Source organism: Lactuca serriola, chromosome 6 (assembly GCF_051521515.1).
Source record: "Lactuca serriola cultivar US96UC23 chromosome 6, Lser_US96UC23_V15, whole genome shotgun sequence".
NCBI classification, from domain to species: Eukaryota; Viridiplantae; Streptophyta; class Magnoliopsida; order Asterales; family Asteraceae; genus Lactuca; species Lactuca serriola.
Genome location: NC_136413.1, coordinates 158,473,122 through 158,493,875, shown reverse-complemented (window position 1 = coordinate 158,493,875; position 20,754 = coordinate 158,473,122). Strand labels below are relative to the sequence as shown.

The following is a 20,754-nucleotide window of genomic DNA, read 5'->3' as shown; positions in this document are numbered from 1 at the left end:
CTCTCTTGTATGTTATTTATCTATGTGATTCTTGCATGTGTTTATGTGTTTGTATGTATAACGGGCGGAGCCCATTATTTACTGACAAATTGTTTCGAGCGGGGCTCGATGTCGGGCAGGGTCCGATGACTGGTGGGGCCCATTATATGTTTGATATATGGTATTTTGGAGAACTCACTAAGTTTTGTGCTTACGATTTTCATTTTATGTTTCAGTTACTTCCGGATCCAAGAGGAAGAACTCGGGGTGATCGCATCGTACACACCATGATGTTCTGTATTTTACTTTACTCTGATGTATTTGGATGTTTGATCATACTTGATTTTATTATGGTTATAGCAGGATCGACTCAACCCAACCACAAGATGTCGACATAAGCAAACAATAATCAATAACCAGCAAGTACAGGAAACAATGCAAATTTATCAATCTAACAGATCACTACTGCATAGCAGCATCCTATACACAAGGATAAGTAACACAATCTAGTGGGCCGACATTGGTGCCTTCGACCTACGAGTACAACGAGGAAAACTCACCTCAAAGTCTAAAAGATAGCTGAACCGATCACTGGTCCAAATACCTGACTCTATATGGCACCTATACAACATACATGGACCAAGCCTCAATCTATAACTTAAAATACTCCAATTGTCCTAAAGTCAAACTTGGTCAAAGTCAATAGTTGATGATATAAAAGTCAATGGTTAACTTCAGCCCAATTACGCCATGAGTACATGACTCTACGCCACGCGTAGAGTACACAGTGGCTTTTACGGGACAAAACGGGGCTATGCGTTGCGTAGCCAAAACTACGTCATGTGTACCACACTGTTGCTCACTTTTTTCATTAAGTTCTTAATACATAAGGTTAAACCACCAAACTTCCAGATCTAAACTAGATGGATGTCTTAATGGATAAATTCTCTGACTTTATCTATTTGCATGCTTACCAAGGGCACAAAATCATAACCTATGTCCAAAAAGTCACCCAAAGCTCCATAACTCATACATGGTCGAATGAGAGCGACCAAGCTCCCATTTTTATTACTTATAAAACCTAAAAATGTATGGAAATGACACTCTAATGGTCTGGAGTATCTCATACTCACATACACCATGGTTATAGGTACAAAAGCTTGAAACCTAAAGCAAAGCTAGATTTAGTACAAGAACACATCAAGGTGGGAACTTTATACCTCCTAGAGATGGTTGAGGAAATGAAACTTCTGGATCCAAAGCTGATTTGAGCTTCCAAGTGATTCGACAACCTTCTCCTTCTTTCAAAAATGAACACCAAACACTCTTAAGGCTCAAAAACACACCAATGGGAATTAGGGTCTCCAAGGGGCCGTCTGGGAGGATGGAGGCTGATGATGGAAGCGCCTCAAGGGATTTAGAGCCTTTAATTAGGGCTCAAACCCCCAAGATCAGGGTTATGGTTATGGGCAGCTACACGCTGCGTAACATGCTCTACGCCCCACACAAATCATTTAATCCCTGATAAATGATTCCTTCATATCCGCTGCGTAGGAGGTTACCCTACGTCTCGGACCCACGTAGGACCCATCTTCACAAATACTAAAGCTTTTAAATAAGGAAGGAAATTTACCTGAAATAACTGAGTGTTACAATTTAGGCGTTCTTTATATATACACTCTTAGAATTACGATTACTACGACTTCCATTTAGATCACTTAGGCTAATAAGCAACCTATCTCCGATTCATATTTTCCGACGCACTTTGTCGTATAGAACTGAACGCGAAACTTCAAAACATCATAACTTCTTCATACAAAGTGTGATTTGGGCATTCTTTATATCGAGAATCATCATTGCGTTTTCTACAACAATCATCTTTTGTTTTTAGACGTTTATTTAATGTATTTTTAAATTCTATAATAATGTTTTATACAAATATTATAAGCCCACAATATATGTTCATAAAATATGTGTGCAATATATAACTATTATTTATATAACTCACATCACATATGATTAGTTTTTAATTATTTATGATTATCATATTCGAGAATTTAATTATTCGATAAAACGAATATTTATAATTTATAATCCTTGAAACGTGTAGCCCAAATTCGCAAGCGTTACACAAATGCTATTTTGACTATGATAATAACAACTTCGATTTCACCTTGCTTGCAAGTTGAACCGGAGAAAACCTCATCGTAATTGTTTTTGTTTAGAAGAAGTGATTCATAGTAAACGTAGATTAATCAATTTGTAAAGGATCTTCTTCGAGAAGATGGGCATCAATAGGAACAATGTCTTCTAATCTGATACTGATGATATTTTCGGGCTAGTTCTTTGATGAGAGAGAGACCATTTTTATATTAAACAATAACAAAAACTTTAAAAAAATAAAAATAAAAAATAGAAAATAAATACACAAAGAATACTACAGATTTAAATTTTCTAAGGGACCAAATACACAACAAAACTAATTCAAAACGACCACAAATCCAAAAAAAAATTGGAGTTTAGACAAAAAAACACATACCACATAAATGGTTGTTACAGTTTTGTCTAACAAATTAATAAAAAAAAAATCAGCTTGCATTTTACCCGATTTTACCCAGCTTAACAAAGTTAAATCAACATCAGATACAAAAAAAAAATAAAAAAATAAAAAAGAAATCAAATCCTTAACAATTTTTTCATGTTTGAAACTTTTTTTGTAAAAAAATGAAAACCACAGTTTTCTCTAAAATAATAAAATAAAATAAAAAATACCGACTTTATTTTTTTATTTGAAAGCCGGAATCTGTGAGTTGGGACCTGGGGTTCTGAGAGGATTTGGATTTCTGTCAACAATGGAGTATCAAACAAGCCAACAAAAAGCAACCATCATTACTCCTTCGGTGCCCCACCACCCCGCGTGTTCTTCCTCATTCATTCCTATTCCTCTCTCCCTCCAAGACCGGAGTTTCACCGGAATTCACCTTCCTTCCGATCGATTTCAGTCCCCGATATATCCTCATCCCTTTCACGCATCTCCAGACGACTTCCCGAAGACTAGTCAACTCTCTTCGCCACTTCAATCGAGGTTTCAATTTTCATTACCTCGACCTTTTTTTTATCGCTCGCATGTGTTTCTGCTTATTGATAATCGGATTAGTTCATAAGTTCATGCTTTTATGTGTTTTTCTAAATATTGTTCTATTGACATGCCACTGAAATTAATTCTCATAAAGCTTACATGATAATCTGATTCAGAGCAGAAGAGGATTTAAGAAAAAGTTAGGTCACAGTACATATAGATCAATACAAAGCATTTATACATATATAATCCACTCCTTATGCTTCTGTTGTTTTAGGCTTCAATTGAGTGAAATTCATTGCAAAAGAGGTCGAAAGACAAATTTCTGCACAGGATCATTTAAACAATTTGTTATGACCCCTTTTTTGGTAATATTACCAAAACATGACAGACGATTTGTGTGTTTTTTTCAGCTTATTGTAAGCATCTCAAACGCCGGAATATGCTTAAACCATGGGTTGATCCTAATCAGATGTTAAATGGAATAGGATTCCAAAAGTTTTTGTTCTTGAGTTCCTCGAGGAAGTCTAGGTTTATGAAGAAGATTCTATACTTGAGGCCACTGCATATTGAGATTTGAATTAAAGTGCTGAAATTGGGGGAGATGAATAAGATAATGCACTTTATCATCTTTTTGATGTTGAGAATAGGTCAGAGGAAGCTACTCTTTATTGGAGCCATTATCACAGTAGTAACTTTTACTCTTCTTCAAATAAAAACGCTTCCTTATCAACTTACAACAATGAATTCATCTCTTCCAGACACAAATCACTTTGAAATCACTCCTTTAATCAGAGATAACCAATCTGAAGCCATTAATCCACCCCCTTTTACCCCTCTCCTCAATTCTTCTACCCAATTAGTCGAGTCAAATGCACTTGTGCAAGAAAAAGTCAAAGTCACCCCAAAAAAGATCCAAATAGATGTCATTAAGCCAAATATTTCAACAACACCAAATTTCTCCTCTGATCCTGTAAGAAGACAAAAGCGTTATCTGGTAAGATTCCCAAACTTTTAACGAACATTCAAGATTCTTGTTTGTCATCAATAAAAATAATAAAATAAACTGAAATCTACAGAGAGATATAAAGACATTATCACCATATGAAGCACTCATATATGCCAAAAAGGAGATTGGCACTGTCTCATATGATATCAATCACCATGATCCAAATCTATACGCCCCTTTATTCAGAAATATATCTGTTTTCAAAAGGTAGACTTGATAATCTCTATACCTTGTGAGATATTCATGAACATGGATTAATGATTAATCTAGTAATTGCTTCAAACAGGAGCTATGAGTTGATGGAGGTTATCCTTAAAGTATATGTATATCAAGAAGGAAAAAAACCTATTTTCCATAATCCTTATCTCAGAGGAATTTATTCTTCAGAAGGATGGTTTATGAAATTCATGGAATCAAGCAAACAATTTGTCACGCGGGACCCACAAAAGGCCCACCTATTCTACCTACCATATAGTGCACGTCAGCTTCAACATGCTATATATGTTCCCAACTCACATAATATCAAACCACTATCACTCTTTCTACGCGATTATATCAACAAACTTTCTTCAAAGTATCCGTTTTGGAATCGAACCCATGGTTCGGATCACTTTCTAGTCGCTTGCCATGATTGGGTAAATTGATATCTGTGTGTATACTGTATACTGCTCTGGTCTGGGCACGCTTAACTGCAGAGTTCTGATGAGATCCTGATATTTTGGTATTATATGTTTTTTAGGGTCCATACACGTTAAAAGAGCATGAGGAACTAACAAAAAACGCGATAAAAGTTTTATGTAATGCGGACACATCCGAAGGCGTATTTGTCGCCGGAAAAGACGTTTCCTTACCGGAAACCACCATCGGAAACCCGAGAAGACCGCTAAGAAACATGGGCGGCAAAAGTATCTCGCGCCGCCCAATCCTGGCTTTCTTTGCCGGAGGGCTACACGGTAGGGTCCGCCCAATCCTCCTAAAACATTGGGCTAATAAAGATGATAAAATGATAATATCTGGGCCTATGTCCTATAAACAATCTCAAACGATGTCGTATTCTCTTCACATGAAATCTAGCAAATATTGTATTTGTCCAATGGGATTTGAGGTTAATAGTCCGAGGATTGTGGAGGCTATTTATAATGAGTGTGTTCCTGTGATTATTGCTGACAATTTTGTTCCTCCGTTGAATGAGGTGTTGAATTGGAGGGCTTTTTCTGTGATTGTGGGTGAGAGTGATATTCCTAAATTGAAGGAGATTTTGTTAGGGATTTCGTTGAAGAGGTATCGGATTATGCAACATAATGTGAAAATGTTGCAAAGACATTTTTATTGGAATCGGACGCCTGTGAAATATGATATGTTTCATATGATACTACATTCGATATGGGTTAGTAGGCTAAATCAAATTCAAGTATAAGAGTCATGACACGTGTATGAATGTATGAATGTGGAAATGTATGTATGAATGTATTTGTTGAATAGATTGGTTTTGCTAAGAGAACACTTTTTTTTTGTGGTATAAATTACAATGAGAGAAACTTTGTTTATAATATTATATATACTTTGAAGCTTGGTTTTGTATTTCATAGAATGTGTTTTTGTTTACTTAAATAAGGGTTAACAACATAAAAACACTAATCTTTTTAAAATTATGGTTTTACCCTAACATCACTTTTTGAAGTGTTAAAACCAGAATTTTGCAAAATAGTTGTACATTTGTCCTTGTTATAATTTAAATCTAGTTCTAATTCTTTTCACTCCTGACTTTCATTCTCTCTAAAATTAGAACAAATTTTACCTTGTTCTTGTGTCCTATAAAAGTCAGGAGTGAAAGGAATTGAGGAGAAATTGAAGGAAACGAAAGTAAAATCTCGCTCTCCGGTTAGGAGGAAGTTTAGGGAGGAAGATATCTCCGGATCTTCCTTTTTTTTTTTTTTTTTTTCTTTCTCTTTGGGGAACAAGATTTTACTTTTGTGTCCATAGATTTATCCCCAATTCTTTTCACTTCCGTCTTTTATCAGGATTTGGGAACAAGATATTAGGTTAAACTAGAATCTAGATGACGACCCAAGGCAACATAATAGTCTTATGCTCTGTCAATCACCGTCCTCAACATCAAACTATTAGATTCCATTTCATATTTGCAACGATGCTCTATGATATGTATAAGTATAAATGATAAGTTGCATCTCTTACTTTCTCACAAAATCAAATCAAATATGAATTTATCATTAAGAATTTACAACTTACAGTTCGGTGTTTGGGAGGAAAAATGAAATAAGAAATTTGAGAGTTTTCTAGTTTCACATTAGAAATTTAGAGTGCCTCTTCTTCTTCTTCTTCCGTTTTTGTTTTCGAATTTGTTTCTTCATGTGTTTTCTCTTTCAATTGCCATTCGCCACTCAGCATTCGCTTAACGCTTAATTGAGGTAATTTTTTAATGGGAATATATGATGTAATTTATAACTTATGGTTTAGCTTATGTAATATTCTTATGATTGTTGTTTTTTACTTTTACATTTAGACAATTTGTGCCAATAAGGGAGTCGATGCTTCTGGAAATTCTATGATCGACTCAAACGATAGGAAGACAATTAAGTAAGTTATAACACATCTTTTATGATATAGACAACATTATAAATCAGTTATTTTCTTAAGAACTTTTGTTTCCTTTTCGTAAGAACTTTTGTTTCCATCACTACCATTAGCTACCACTAAGTAGTGGGATGGTATCCACTATAGTGGTTAGTGGCCAAGTACACCACGAAGGGGCTCGTCCTTGGTATACCAGATGACCTTATTGTTTTTGTTGTTTAGTTCAATAGAAAGTCAGATACATTAGACCGATTACGCAATGATTTGACTATTAAATATGAAAGTCATATTTTTTAATTGCCTAATTGGTTTGGTAATGGATATAAAAGTTGAAAACGCCATTGATTTTTAATTGGTTTGGTCTGTTACTGTTAATGTCGCATGTGTTTCTTCACGTGTATGATGTTGTTGATTCAATGTTATGATTTTCGAATATAAAAGATATTTTACTTTAAAATATATAATTGATGTTTACCTGTTTTTAGGGGTGTAAACGAGCCGAGCCCGAGCCCGAGCCTGACGAAGCTCGAGCTCGGCTCGTTTAATTTTGAGGAAGCTCGAGTTCGGCTCGTGAACAATTTAGTGGGCTCGCGAGCCTAATCGAGCATATATATATATATATATATATATATATATATATATATATATATATATATATATATATATATATATATATATATATAGGCACGTTTAAGCTTATTTAGGCTCGGGAGCCTATTAACTGAAGCTTGGCTCGAGCTCATTTAATAAACGAGCCTCATATTTAGGCTCAAGCTCGGCTCAGGCTCGTTTAATTCGAACTCGAGTCGAGCTTTTAACGAGTCGATCCCGAGTAGCTCACGAGTAGCTCGGCTCATTTACACCCCTACCTGTTTTGTATGAAATTGAATTTGATTGATTTTTACCTTTTCATATGAGTTTCCTTGTAAGTTCAAACTTAATCACTAATAGCAACCAGAAACTTTAAATAAGGCTCTTTCATTTTTTACTCAAATTTTATTTTGTTATAGATATTTTTTCATTGATAATCATATTAAACATGTTTCTTCCGTCAAAATCTTCATGTGCTAAAAACAGAAAACAATAAAAAAGAGAGCTAGAAGTCGTTCAATCTACTTTAATAAATGAAATTTTTTTACTCTCATTCAATTTGCCAAATGTCATTTTGTGGTTATTTTGAATTAATTTTTTTTTCCACATCTCATTTTATGGGTTTTTTCTATTTTAATAAATTTCACATAATACTTTAATGTATTAATTACAATAAATGTAGTAATAAAGGAATATCAATTTCATTAATAAACTTATCTTCTTATTTTAAAATTCTCAAATTAAAATTCATTAATTTATTTTGTTTATTTATTTAAATTTAAAATATAAAAAAATCAATTTTAATAATTTATTATTTTTCTTATTTTCTTATAAATCCAAAAATTTCAAATATTTATACATTTATATTTAATTATTTTAATAATCCATATAATACATGAGTCTTACACATAGTCAATCCTAATATATAAAGATATTTTTGCCAAATGACATCTTCTCCTTAATCTTGACACATGCAATTTTCTCATTAATTTAGAATAATTTTGTTTCCACATGTCATTTTCTTATTTTTTCTATTTTTATTTTATTGCCACATCATTAAAGTAATTAAACCATATTATTATAGCAATTAATTCCAATTGATTATAACCAATTGTTTACTATTATTTATTTAAATGTGTTATTAATGTAATTTTGTTATTAGATAAATACGTGTTTGAATAATATAAAAATTAATTTGAGTTAACTATATTCGAATACTTAATTTAGTTATAATTGCTTAATGATATAATTTATAAAAAGATTGTAAATATATGACTATGATTCATCTTTGACTTGTAATTTATAAAAATATACTTTATTCATTTTGATTATAGATAAAGACATTTTTTTGAATCAATATAAATTAAACGTTTATATAATGTTAGTTGTTTTACTTTAAAAAACTAAAGAATAACTACACAATCAAGAAACATTAGCATGACGAAGCGACTTTACTTTAAAAAACAAAGAATAACTATTATAAAGGTGTGGATATAGAATCTTTTAAAGTGCAATATATTTATGGAGCTTTCCCTTAATATTCAAGTTGTTAATTTTTTTGAAAAATCTCGGTATATATGTTGATCTTTGAAGGCTTTTACCTATGTTTATGGCTTTTAGATGAGTCTTGGTGAATTCTAAAAATATCATGGGTCTTGGTGGTTGCTTTGTTGTTAGTATTTTCTTGGGGCTAGGTTGTTGTACTTTTAGGCGCGTTCATGGTGGCTTGAATTCATCATAAGTTGATTCAACAGGTGGCGTGAGCTCCATAAGTTCTACCTGCATAAATTTTGTCCGCTTTTGTTGCATTGTCTTGAAAGGTATAAAGGTCATCATGATCAAGTAATGACTTTTGAATATAAATTATTTTGTCAACCATATTGATTGAGTTACTTATTTATTCATCATGTTGTTTGTATATATTTCAAAATTTTACTTTAAAAAATGTTTAATGTTACACATTGATATTTAAATTTTTTAATCAACCCGTGTAGTACACAGGTCTCAAGGGCGGCTCAACCAATTTAGGAGCTCTAAGAAAACAAAAAAATTGGGGCCCTTCAAGTAAGCAAACACTTTCGAACTTGAGACTCTTATTTTTATAAACTAACGCTTTTACCACTAGGCCAAGCTCCAACTTGTCTTTGTAACCCAAGAAATATGTATACATACATATATAATTAACACAATAAGCTTTAAAATTGGGGGCCCTTTAAAATTCGGGGCCCTAAGCCCTTGCTTAGTTTTGCAAAGGGTAGAGCTGGCCCTGACGGGTCTTACACCTAGTTTGTAATAAGAAGAAATCTAGGAGTGTAGTAGTGACATCTCTAATTGCGCTTTCCTTTTCGTAAGGATTAAACAAATTTTTGTTCTCTAATCTTTAACTTTTTTTGGCGGCTGATGGAACATGTTTAACTTCTTTATCAATCAACTAATATATCTAACAATATAAACTCAAGCAAAGAATGATAAAACTTCATATAAGTTTCCGGTTCAACCTGCAAAGCGTTAGATCGAATACGTTTGTAGTTTTGAAGGAAATCGATCTGAAAGGTAAAAACCAAACAAATATAAAATCAAATCAAAACTAATAAACAACAATCATACATTTAAAAGTAATCAAACCAGTAACGATAATAATCCCATACCAAGTTAAGAATCAATAATAAGTATGTAGGCACACGAATAAACATATTTGAACTAATAAAATCAAAACTAATAAACATCTGACTTCATAATCCAAAAACCATAGAAAGCAACAAAATTATGGCACATGAATAAACATATTTGACAACCAAACCAAATAATGTCAATGGCGAGTTTGACTTTATTGGTCAAATAAAAAATATGACTTTTATATCCAACAGTAGAACTATGTCGGAATTGGACTGGTGGAGAATGTATCTACCTTTTTATTCAAAAACTAAACCAGTAACGATAATAATCCCATACCAAGTTAAGAATCAATAATAAGTAATGAAGTAAACAACAAAACAATAAATAACCATATAAATGACCTAAATTCAAAATTTAAAGGCTAATGAGTGGCAACTTGCAAATGGGAATTGAAAAGAGACATGTGAAGAAACAAACTTGGTCATTCTTACACTATTGGTTGCATTTTTTTTTAATTTTTTTAATTTTTAAGTTACATATTCTATTAAAGGGTAAAACACACCCGACCCTATACATAACCACATTGAACTTGTTCAACGGTCTATATTAATATGTGGTTAAATCGTAGAGTATTGATAATATTTTAAAATGGAATGGAGTACCATCTCTGCACCCTATGGTATATGGTAAGGTGAGGTGGCACTGCGGTGGTGTGGTTAACCCCACACTATGCGGCGAACAACAACACCCCCCCCCCCCCCCCCCCCAACAACTCATTCCCCCGCGCCTTCTTCATTTATTTTACCGTTAGAAAATTTTAACATTTGAATTTGTTTTTCTTTTTCTCCACTATAAATAAACATTTCTTCTATTTTAAACCACATGAAACATCCAAAACCTCTATATTTTCTATATATCAAATTCAAAATGTCATCATCATCTTCTACTTCGTCGGATATAATCAAAGTTTATTTGGAATGTTATACAGACAACACTCGCTTATCTACAAGAAAACAAAGCCAAAAGTTTGCGTTCACAAACTAGAAAAAATTCATTTAAAGAGAAATTGTGTAGCTTGACACAATCATGTTCTACACGACTGCTTTGTTGATGATGTTATGTATACTAAAAAAAATTAGACGTCTGCTTAGGATGAGGAAAGATTAATTATACATACGCATAGTTGATGATATGAGGAATCGTTTTCCATATTTTCAACTGAAATGGGATGCGAGAGGCAGACAAGATTTTTCTCAATTTCAAAAATGTACATCGACAATTCGTCAATTAGCATTCAAAATGGGAATGGACTCATGAGATGAGTATTTGAGGATGTTAGAACGAAAGACACAGGAATGTCATTACAAGTTTGCTAAAGTTGTGATTATCCTCTACCGCAACCGATATTTGCACAAACGTACATTAACAACGCTAACCAATTGTATACGACACATGAAAAAAAAACATGGGTTTTCTAGAATACCTGGTAGTCTATGGATTGTATGCATTGAGAGTGGGCAATCTGGCCTACAATACGTGGCGCGGTCAATTCATGCGAAGTGATCAGAAACAACCGATGGTAATTTTAGAAGCAGTGCCATTAAATGATCTTCAGATTTTACATATATTTTTTGGTTCATCGGGTGCCCATAACGAAATCAATGTTCTAAACTAATTGTCGATATTCAACGACACCTACATTAGAAAATCGTATGATGTGTTATTTCAAGTGAATGGAACATCATACAAACATGGATACTATCTTATTCATGAGATATATCCAAAGTTAGCTATATTTGTGAAATCATTCTTATGTCCAAACGACAAAAAACAATTAATGTTTAAGACAGTTCAAGAATCAGCTAGGAATGATGTCAAACGAGCTTTTTGTATTTTAAAGAGTCGTTGACAGGCCGTCAACGTCCTAACACGGTCATACACGTGTACAAGAATACATACGTGAGATATGCATACATCATATTGCATAATATGGTTTTAAAAGATAAAGAAAAAATGATTTGTCACAACAATGAAAATGAAAATTTACCAATATTCGAAGAAGTGGATATTGGTAAGCCGCAATACATGGCAAACAGAAGGTAAGTATATGAACACGTTGGACATCACAACATTTGCATTGATCTGGTGGAACATAATTTCAATACTCATCTAAATCACGATGCTTTATGTGTTTCTAATTATATAGTGTCTTATGTTTATATAGGTGACATTAAGCCTTTGTAAAGTACAAGAGGAGATTTTAAGGTGAGTAGATGGTTTTTCTAAGAAAAGATCCACTAAAAGTAATTCTTTTACTAAATTTTGTTACATAGCCTGTTGTTTACTATATCATATGTACTAGTACTTGTGATATGTTGTGCTAATTTATGTTACTTTTACTATATTATGGTGTGTGTGTGTGCCTGTGTGGTGTTTTGTAGTCTAGTTCATATACATTGTTGTGATATGAAGTGTTGTGATGTCTAGTGGATATACGATTTTGATATATGAAGTGAGGTTAACTATAACATAGGTTCATTTCATATCATTCATGTAGAGATGTGAGGTCATGATAGACTCCAAATCGTGATAATCAATTGTACATGGCCTATAAATTTATCAGTTTTAAAATTTACTACTATTATGTTTTACTCGTGTTTAATGTTTATAAGCGTAATGTTTTTTTTTTTTCAAATCCAGCCTAACTTGCAGAAGGTCACACTTAATCTTCAAATCCGTGACCTTTGTCTTCATAATCAAGTAATCGAAAACATTAAAACAAGAATTGATTGATGTTCCATCCTTCATCTTATAAGAGAATCTTCAACAAGATCAAACGATAAGAAAAGTATTACTTTAAATCACAAAACAATGTGCAAATATCAAGCAAACAATCTTATTTGTTTTCATAATCTGGGTCAATTATACAAGTCGCAAAAGAGGAATAAATGAAAAATGCATGCAAGAAAAATGAAGTGAGAACATTTATCACAAAGTCACAAGACCTGAATCAGTATCGATGGATAGATAAAGTCACCTGCAAAGAACTGTTTGGTGTTGTTAGATGGGTGAAATGACTAAAATGCCCAGAAAACAACTAACATACATGCAAAAGTAGAATACTATATCAGATAACAAAATAGTTAAATGGCTAAATCGATAAAACAGTGAAAATACATTGTGCTTTTCTATAAGTTTCCCTAAAATCACAAGATAGTTTTTAATGATTTAATCACTACAGAAATTAGTATTAGTAATGTGGATTGGAAGAATCGAAAAGATGATGAAAGTGTGTTGTGATTTCAGTTTTTAAAAATCATATTTTTCAGCAAAACCACCTAAGGAAGATATTTAACAAACATCAAATAACATGAAGACAATTCACCAATTGAGAAAGTTATACAGATACTAACATATCAGGATCAGTGTTTATTCAGTTAATGGTGAATATGATCAATACCTCAAGTTTCTAAGCAGGAATCATCCCAGCTTTTCGTGCATATGCAAAGATTCCACCAGCTTCGATCACAGGTCCAGCATCACCAATCGGCTTCAATTTATACTCTTTCCCAGTTGTATGATTAATCAGAAGGCTTTGTGCAAGCTCAATCGTCACCGTATCTCCAGTTTTGCACTCTTCACAAATCCTACCCTCTGATTCCAATGGGTAAACCTCTCCTGTTGCAACCGAATTCCTAAAAAATATCCTCGCGTATGATTCCGCCACCACCGCTGCTACTCCAGCGGCCCCCAGAGCCACCGGAGCGTGTTCTCGCGAGGAGCCGCAACCGAAATTATCTCCACCGATGATGATCGAATATTTCGACTGGTACTCCCCAGGCTCAACGAATCGAGTCTCGTACGACGCCGGGAGTCCGATGAGAGCGTAGGATCCTAGCTTCTTGTATTCATCAGGTTTTGATGGGACCAGGGTTAGGTACTCAGCGGGGATGATTTGGTCGGTGTCGATGTTGTCTCCGACGACATAGCACAGGCCGTGAAATGAGGTGGCGGAACCGGATGAAGATGAATCAGATGTTGCCGCAGAGACGATGGATGTATGGCGTGTTACCGGTGAGGTAGAAGCCAGGATAGATTGGGAAATTAGGGATTTGAATGAGCGTTGTTTTCTGGAATTCGAGAAACTGAAGGTGGAGACAGAAACAGACGCATGGTGGTGGTGGCCACGGGGTAAAGAAGAGGCAAACGTGGTGGGGTTAGCAAGAGACGCTGCGGCCGCCATTGTTGCTTGTGTGGTGGTAGGTGGAGGAAGAAGACGCCGGTAGAACAGACGACCGAATTTACAAGCTTAGAAATGGATTACAGCGCCGCCTGCCAGCTTGAGTGCTTGGTCAGTGGTTGACAAAATGTAATGGGCCGGGCTTCATTATTTTGGGCCTTTGTAGAGGAAAGACTATTTTTGTTTCTATATTTTTAAAAAACTTTTATTTTAGACTGATTAAAAAGTGAGTCGAATCACAAACCAATTTGGTTTTGACAACTTATCATTATTATAATTTATAAGCGTGCGAAATTTAATCACTTTGATCCTCATAACTAGAATTAAATACGCAAAATAATGCAGAATTGTTTTTTGCAACTTTAAGTTGCAATAATAATGTTTTGCAACTTTTGTTTTCTTTTTCTCCGCCTGTCTCTTGTAGACGTGTGCTTGCTCTGTTTTGTTTGTTGCTTTTTTATAAATCGTCGTTTCAAAAAAAAAAAAAAACACATATATATGTATTGCACATAGTACAAGTTACCAAAACAATATCATGTGAATTTAGCAAAGTGTCTTTGAAGTTTGTTTAGGGATGTAACCACCACATAGTATATGTAAAAAAAAACAATGTTTTAGAAAAATTTACATACATGCTCCCCACTTAAACATTTTTGGCACCCAATTTGCCTAAAATCTGAAAGAAAAACCTTGAAAGTTAATATATAATTGCTATTATCTATGTATTAATTAATTTTTATACAAAATGGTCTCCACTACACCGTAGTTCTGGATCCGCCACTGGATATGGCCATGTTGCACCAAGCGGGCACAATGCCATAATCGTAGTATAAGGCTATCTCACACCGCATTGGTGTGGATGTACCAAAAAGAAATGAGATTGTTGCCTATAAATACCCATTACATCTTATTTATTTTCATACCATTCTCGCACCTCATTGATACGACTAGCTTTTGCGTTTTTTTTAGATAACCCTATGAATACCCATTACATTTTATTCATTTTCAAACCATTCTCACAACTATCTAATACCCTTCTCATGTTCCACATCTACAATTGTGGAATGGATTCAAAATCGTCTAGTTTTAGATAGGTTAAACGTCATCGTCTACAAGTATGTGAGAGGGTGTCATTCATCTTTTATCAACAATGGCTCAAGTTATGCTCATTTTTTGATGACCCAAATAAGGATGAATCATATAGTAGAATTAGAGTCTGAGTTCTACGTCTATATGTACTCCTCTTATCGTGGTTCTAAATATATTTATTTCAGGTTCTTGTTTTGATCACAAAACAAGAACCGTATCAATTTTCTTTTACCTTTTCAAATTTGTACAAATTTGTAAAATTATTGTATGTGTATTTTTACATTTAAACCAAACTCAAGTATCTAATCCTTTTGAGACCGAACCATTGTTGCTTATTTTTGGTTTCGGTTTAGTTTAATGAGGTTCCCAACGTCCAATCCATACACACACCATTGTTTGAAAATATTAATACAAGCACAAAGAACATGATGATTTTAATTAAATTGATCAAAATACATGCCATTTCTTTTGAGTAGCATGCACATGATAATTTTTGAGCTCCCATTGTTCTTTTGACAATAAATAATCAAATAAATCAATATCAAATTATCATGTCATAACTTCCTTAATACTCACAAATCTTCCCAACTCAATCGAAAGCTGTGCTGCAACACCAATAGCCACCGCGATCAACCCGTCATGCAGATCAACCGCCACAGTTTTCTTCCCTTGGGTCTTGACCGTAGCCAAAAAGTTCAAGTGTTCCAAGTAACTCGAACCATGGTGCAACCCATCATATCTTAAAAAAACAAATTATCCATAAATCAACAAAAAAAAACATATAAATAGTTAACAATTTGATAAAAAAAATTAATAAATTAATAAACATACTTGATTCGATCATCTTCAACTCTCATGGTTCTTACACCTTCTCTACCTTCAACTCGCACACCATATCGAACAAGATTCTCGGGAACAAATGCTTCGCCCTAAAAATTTGACAACCCAAAAAACATTTCAATCGAGAAATAACAACCTACTTTCATTTATTTGGTTATTATAACATTCTATTTTCATTTTCCTTTATTACAACATTGTTCTTTAAGATCTTCCTTATTAACGCATCATATTTTGAAAAATCTACCAATTATAGCATTGCACTTTTAGTATTTTTTTTTTTTTTTTTTAATTTTTCATTTTGACTTTAACGTTGACTTAATGAAATTGATCCAATTGAAAGATTTGAAAATTTGTTGTATATAATACCTTTCCTATTTCACCAACAACCGAAATTTCTTGTTCGTTTTTACTTCCTTCTGCAAACATACAAAGATCAAGCATCCCTCTTGCCCCATTATCAAATTCAACAATAACATATGCATTATCGATAATATCAGGCACCTGAAATCACAAAAAAACATAAATGGATGTCAATTCGAAGGTAAATATTAAAGATTTTGACCTTGGAAGTCAAACTTTTTCACAAATAGCATATAAAGAACACAATACCTTCCCATCATAGACTTCATCTTTATGATTAACATCAATGGCTCCAGAAGCCATTACACGAACTGGATTTGCACCAACAAAAAGCCTCATAAGATCAAAAAAATGGCAGCATTTTTCAACCATAGTACCTCCACTGTTACAATTAAATCTATTCCAGTTATCCACCTATAAAAAAAAAAAAAAAAAAAAAAAAGTAAAAACACATTGGTGATCAAGAACATTAATCTTTACAAAAAACCTAGAACAAACAAACACAATTACCTTAACTAAAAACGGAAACCGATGTTCCCTAATGGAAACCATTCTAATATTTCCCAATCTTCCACCATTAACAATCTCCATCAATTTAGCTACAGGTGGCATGTATCTGTACTCCAATCCAACTTGCACCAACATATCTGGTCTCTTTTTTGCAGCTTCTATCACCTAAAATTTATTAATTCAAGTTCAAGCAAGAATAAGTTATAAGTAAATAACCAATCATAATCTTTCTTTTGGTCCTGTTTGGATTTATGAAGAAGGGTATTTACGGAAATTACCTGTCTACAGTCTTGTACAGTTGTGCACAAGGGCTTCTCAACTAGTACATGATGACTTTTTGGGTGGTTGAGAATGTCCATCAAGATTTCATAATGAGTCATGTTTGGAGTTGAAACAACTAAAACATCACATAGCCCACTCTCTAGAAGTTCTTTATGTCCTGAAAATACCTGTTACAACAATCCAGATATTAAAATTCATGAATTAAACTACAAGTTTATATTTTGAAAGCAATACTATATCCGATTCACCTCCTAAAAATGAAAACTTTTACACTTTTCACAGGACCCACCAAATTTGTTGTCACCAGTGATTCATGAACATTTTAGGGTTGAATCAAATTTCATTAGATACCAAATAAATCTCCAATTTATGCCTTCTAAAAATGAAAATGTTTTACACTTTTCATAGGAGCCATACTAAATTTGTTATCAATTCTTGAAAGAACGAGAATATGTCTCAATGATTCCTGAACAGAGTTGATTCAGATCTTATAGAATCATATATATGTATGCAAATAGTTTTCCAATTAATCGAGATATCTGACAATTTTTATGTAAAATGAAAATTTTTAAATAATGAGTCAGTTTGTAAAATTTTAGTTCGTCGTTACAGTATATGCATGCAGGATGCAGCGATGAATGGATGAAACTGATGTAGGTGTTTGTTGAATTGCAGCAGTAGGGAGTTAGTTGTACATATATGCATATACTACACATCTGTTCATACGTATTTCTGCAATATGGAGTTGTACCTTGAGTGGCCAGCCAAAGGACTCGGCAAATTCCGTCGAAATCTGCTGAGAAGCGAGGTTTGGATCGGCGACACAAACGACGGCGACGCCTTCGCTCCGGAGATGGTACAGATTACAGAGATGCTCTCTCCCCATCATTCCTACACCGATGATTCCATACTTCACCATTTTCTCTCCCATTTTTCCCCTGATTTATTTCAAACTCGATCAATGCAAAACCAAATTCAGTTGCGTGGTGATTGAAATTTTACTTGGTTTGTATTTGTGAATTTTGATTTCACGTCGTTATTGTTGCCTGCATTGATCACAATTTATAATAATACACAGAGACGAAGGAATAATGCTTTAGGATCAGGACGAAGATTCTAGGAGTAGTGTTGAATTCATAGACTATTGCATTTAATCTACGAATCATAAAGAAGGAAGAAGATTGTGGAAATTGAAAAGGGAGGTAACGACGATACAAGGAAAATGCACAAAGTACAATATGCGGGTTAGGTCCACGGGAGAAAAATCCTATCAGTCAAACATTTTATTTATAAACCTAACAAGATCAAATAATAATAATAATAATAATAATAATAATAATAATAATAATAATAATAATAATAAAATAAATTTAATTTTTAGTGTTTATTTTTATAAAAAAAGAATATATTAAAATTTATAATATTTTGTCATCTATAACCAAAGTTCATATTTTTTATTTTTGGAAAAACATTCCATTTTGATTTCTATAGTTTTGTTTTAATTTTTTTTTAAAATATCATTCAATTTTGGTCTTGATTTAGTTTTAGTAAAACCTTTTATGTTTTTAGACTATATTATAGAAATAGTCCATGTATTTATATGGAAATTATATTCTATACTAAATTATAGAAACCAAAATCAAATGGATTTTTAATATAAATTAAAATTGAATGGCTAAACTAGAAAAATAATAAAATATATAATGTTTTCATATTATCAACTTCAATATTTATGCTTATTTTTTTGTGACTTATTTCAAAGAGTTAAATACAAATTTATGCAATGAAAATCTAATTTTTATTGATGTAATCAACCATAATATTATATTTTTATTAATTTATATTAAATATATTCAATTTTAGTAATTTATGAAATAATATTTTACTTTCTTACTGGTTAATGCAAATATATATATATATATATATACACACACACACACACTAGCCGTTTACTCGCGCCAAGCGACGGGTGTGAATAGTTTTTACGAAAATTAGTTTCTAGAGACGATTTGTTATTTCTTTTTTCTGCAGGACTATGCTGATATGGGAAGTGTTAACACAAAACACACACACACCATTAGAAAGAGAGAGAGAGAGAGAGAGAGAGAGAGAGAGATTTTCTACTTATTTCTTTTGCAGGGTCTAATTTGTACCTGTCTTACAATTTTTATTTCTTTTTCTGCAGGATATTGCTGATATGGGACCTGTAAACACAAAACACACGCACACACCAATAGGGAGAGGGCGAGAGAGAAAAAGAGGGAGAGAGATAGATAGATAAAGAAAGAGAGAGAGATAGAGAGAGATTTTCTACCTGTTTCTTTTGCAGGGACAGAGAAAGAGAGAATGTAGGAAAAAACGTTGGTTGTATCTGGTCTAAAAACACACAAAAAACAAACAAATGTAAACACAAAAAACACACATACTAAATAGAGTTATAATCTATATTAATAGCATTTTACAAAGAACTTACCTGTTAAGGTTTTTTCTTTTGCAAGGACCGAGAAAGAGAGTATGTACGAAAAAACGTTGGTTGTTTTGGGTCCTGTAAACACACAGAAAACACATACATAATTAAGAGAGTGTAAATTTGTGTAGAGTAAGTTTGTTTATGTATGTAGTTTTTTTTTTCTGTTGTATTAAAGAGGGAGAGAGAGAGAGAGAGAGAGAGAAAGAGAGAGAGAGAGAGAGAGTTTATGTATGTAGTAAACACACCCAACACACACACACAATCAATCGCATTCACAACCTACATACATGTTAGGTTTTATGTATGCAAAAAAGACACACACACACACACACCTTTAATCAGAAACAATAACAAATTTTTTGTCATGTTTCCTATAAAATAGGTTTATTATTTGAATATGTAAGGTTGACTCATTCAAACAATAATAGATAGACTCATTCAAACGATAATACTCATTCAAATTTGATTAGATAAGCTTGACTCATTCAAACAATAATAGACAGATTTTTTCTGCATGCCTAAATTCATTGTAAATACTGCATAAGGTCTTGTACCTCTTAAAATTCAACAAAATCTTGTAAATGTTTTTTAAGGTATAAAGATATATCCAATTTACAACCTGCCAATTAAACAGTTTACCAATAATATATTACATATATTGTTAAGTTAATGCAAAATCCATATTTTTTTTTTACCAAAATAGAAAAATAATCACCGATCAAATATCCGTACAAATAATTAAATATTACCAATTTTTACAGTCTTATTGAACAATTTGGAAATTAACTTAGTTTGGTAATGTTTATCTACCCTAATAAATGAAAATGTTATTGTCATTTGCCATTCTCTCATTTAATTGACCACATGTCATTTTGTCATAATTTTGAAATATATTTATTTTTCACTTGTCAATTACTTCATTATTCATTTTCACTATATCATTAATTTAGTTTCCATAAATTAAACCTATTATAATAACTATTAATTTCAAATTTGAAATTTCAATTTCAGTTTCAAATAAATTTACACTTTAAACCTTTATATTTAACATTTTATTACAATAACTCGTTTAGTACACGGGTCTAACAATTAAA

At 32.8% G+C, this 20,754-nt stretch overlaps 3 protein-coding genes across 5 annotated transcripts; 1 reads left to right on the top strand and 2 right to left on the bottom strand.

Annotated features, from left to right (window-relative positions):
• The first annotated feature begins 2,781 nt into the window (after positions 1–2,781).
• Positions 2,782–5,622, top strand: LOC145057173 (putative glycosyltransferase At5g25310). Its single transcript, XM_079004958.1, has 5 exons — positions 2,782–3,064; positions 3,472–4,055; positions 4,138–4,274; positions 4,354–4,702; positions 4,807–5,622. The coding sequence occupies exons 2-5, from the start codon at positions 3,663–3,665 to the stop codon at positions 5,482–5,484; spliced, it is 1,557 nt and encodes a 518-aa protein (XP_078861084.1). The 5' UTR covers positions 2,782–3,064; positions 3,472–3,662; the 3' UTR covers positions 5,485–5,622.
• A 7,127-nt stretch (positions 5,623–12,749) lies between these two features.
• Positions 12,750–14,226, bottom strand: LOC145057171 (3-isopropylmalate dehydratase small subunit 1-like). 2 transcript variants are annotated; one of them, XM_079004957.1, is made up of 2 exons: positions 13,330–14,226; positions 12,750–12,906 (listed from the first exon to the last, which is right to left on the bottom strand). In XM_079004957.1, the coding sequence occupies exon 1, from the start codon at positions 14,110–14,112 to the stop codon at positions 13,339–13,341; it is 774 nt and encodes a 257-aa protein (XP_078861083.1). In that variant the 5' UTR covers positions 14,113–14,226; the 3' UTR covers positions 12,750–12,906; positions 13,330–13,338. The 2 variants fall into 2 exon arrangements, with proteins under 2 accessions (XP_078861083.1, XP_078861082.1); XM_079004956.1 differs by having other exon boundaries at positions 12,750–12,916; positions 13,330–14,224.
• A 1,381-nt stretch (positions 14,227–15,607) lies between these two features.
• On the bottom strand, positions 15,608–19,919 carry LOC145057170 (Oxidoreductase family protein). Of its 2 annotated transcripts, none has more exons than XM_079004954.1 (10): positions 19,664–19,919; positions 19,505–19,566; positions 19,344–19,394; positions 17,942–18,236; positions 17,187–17,357; positions 16,909–17,073; positions 16,648–16,812; positions 16,405–16,539; positions 16,030–16,127; positions 15,608–15,937 (listed from the first exon to the last, which is right to left on the bottom strand). In XM_079004954.1, exons 4-10 carry the CDS (start codon positions 18,119–18,121, stop codon positions 15,748–15,750), a joined length of 1,104 nt encoding a protein of 367 aa, XP_078861080.1. In that variant the 5' UTR covers positions 18,122–18,236; positions 19,344–19,394; positions 19,505–19,566; positions 19,664–19,919; the 3' UTR covers positions 15,608–15,747. The 2 variants fall into 2 exon arrangements, with proteins under 2 accessions (XP_078861080.1, XP_078861081.1); XM_079004955.1 differs by having other exon boundaries at positions 17,942–18,128.
• Between the last annotated feature and the right edge of the window lie 835 nt (positions 19,920–20,754).

Excerpts from the sequence above, each read along its gene's own strand:
- LOC145057173 (XM_079004958.1), top strand. The coding sequence starts at position 3,663 with ATGAATAAGATAATGCACTTTATCATCTTTTTGATGTTGAGAATAGGT. Across the intron at positions 4,056-4,137 it reads GAAGACAAAAGCGTTATCTG|AGAGATATAAAGACATTATC; the intron begins GTAAGATTCCCA and ends TGAAATCTACAG. Across the intron at positions 4,703-4,806 it reads TAGTCGCTTGCCATGATTGG|GGTCCATACACGTTAAAAGA; the intron begins GTAAATTGATAT and ends TATGTTTTTTAG.
- LOC145057171 (XM_079004957.1), bottom strand. The coding sequence starts at position 14,112 with ATGGCGGCCGCAGCGTCTCTTGCTAACCCCACCACGTTTGCCTCTTCT.
- LOC145057170 (XM_079004954.1), bottom strand. The coding sequence starts at position 18,121 with ATGGGAGAGAAAATGGTGAAGTATGGAATCATCGGTGTAGGAATGATG. Across the intron at positions 16,128-16,404 it reads TTGTTGGTGAAATAGGAAAG|GGCGAAGCATTTGTTCCCGA; the intron begins GTATTATATACA and ends TCAAATTTTTAG. Across the intron at positions 15,938-16,029 it reads GTTGAAGATGATCGAATCAA|ATATGATGGGTTGCACCATG; the intron begins GTATGTTTATTA and ends TGTTTTTTTAAG.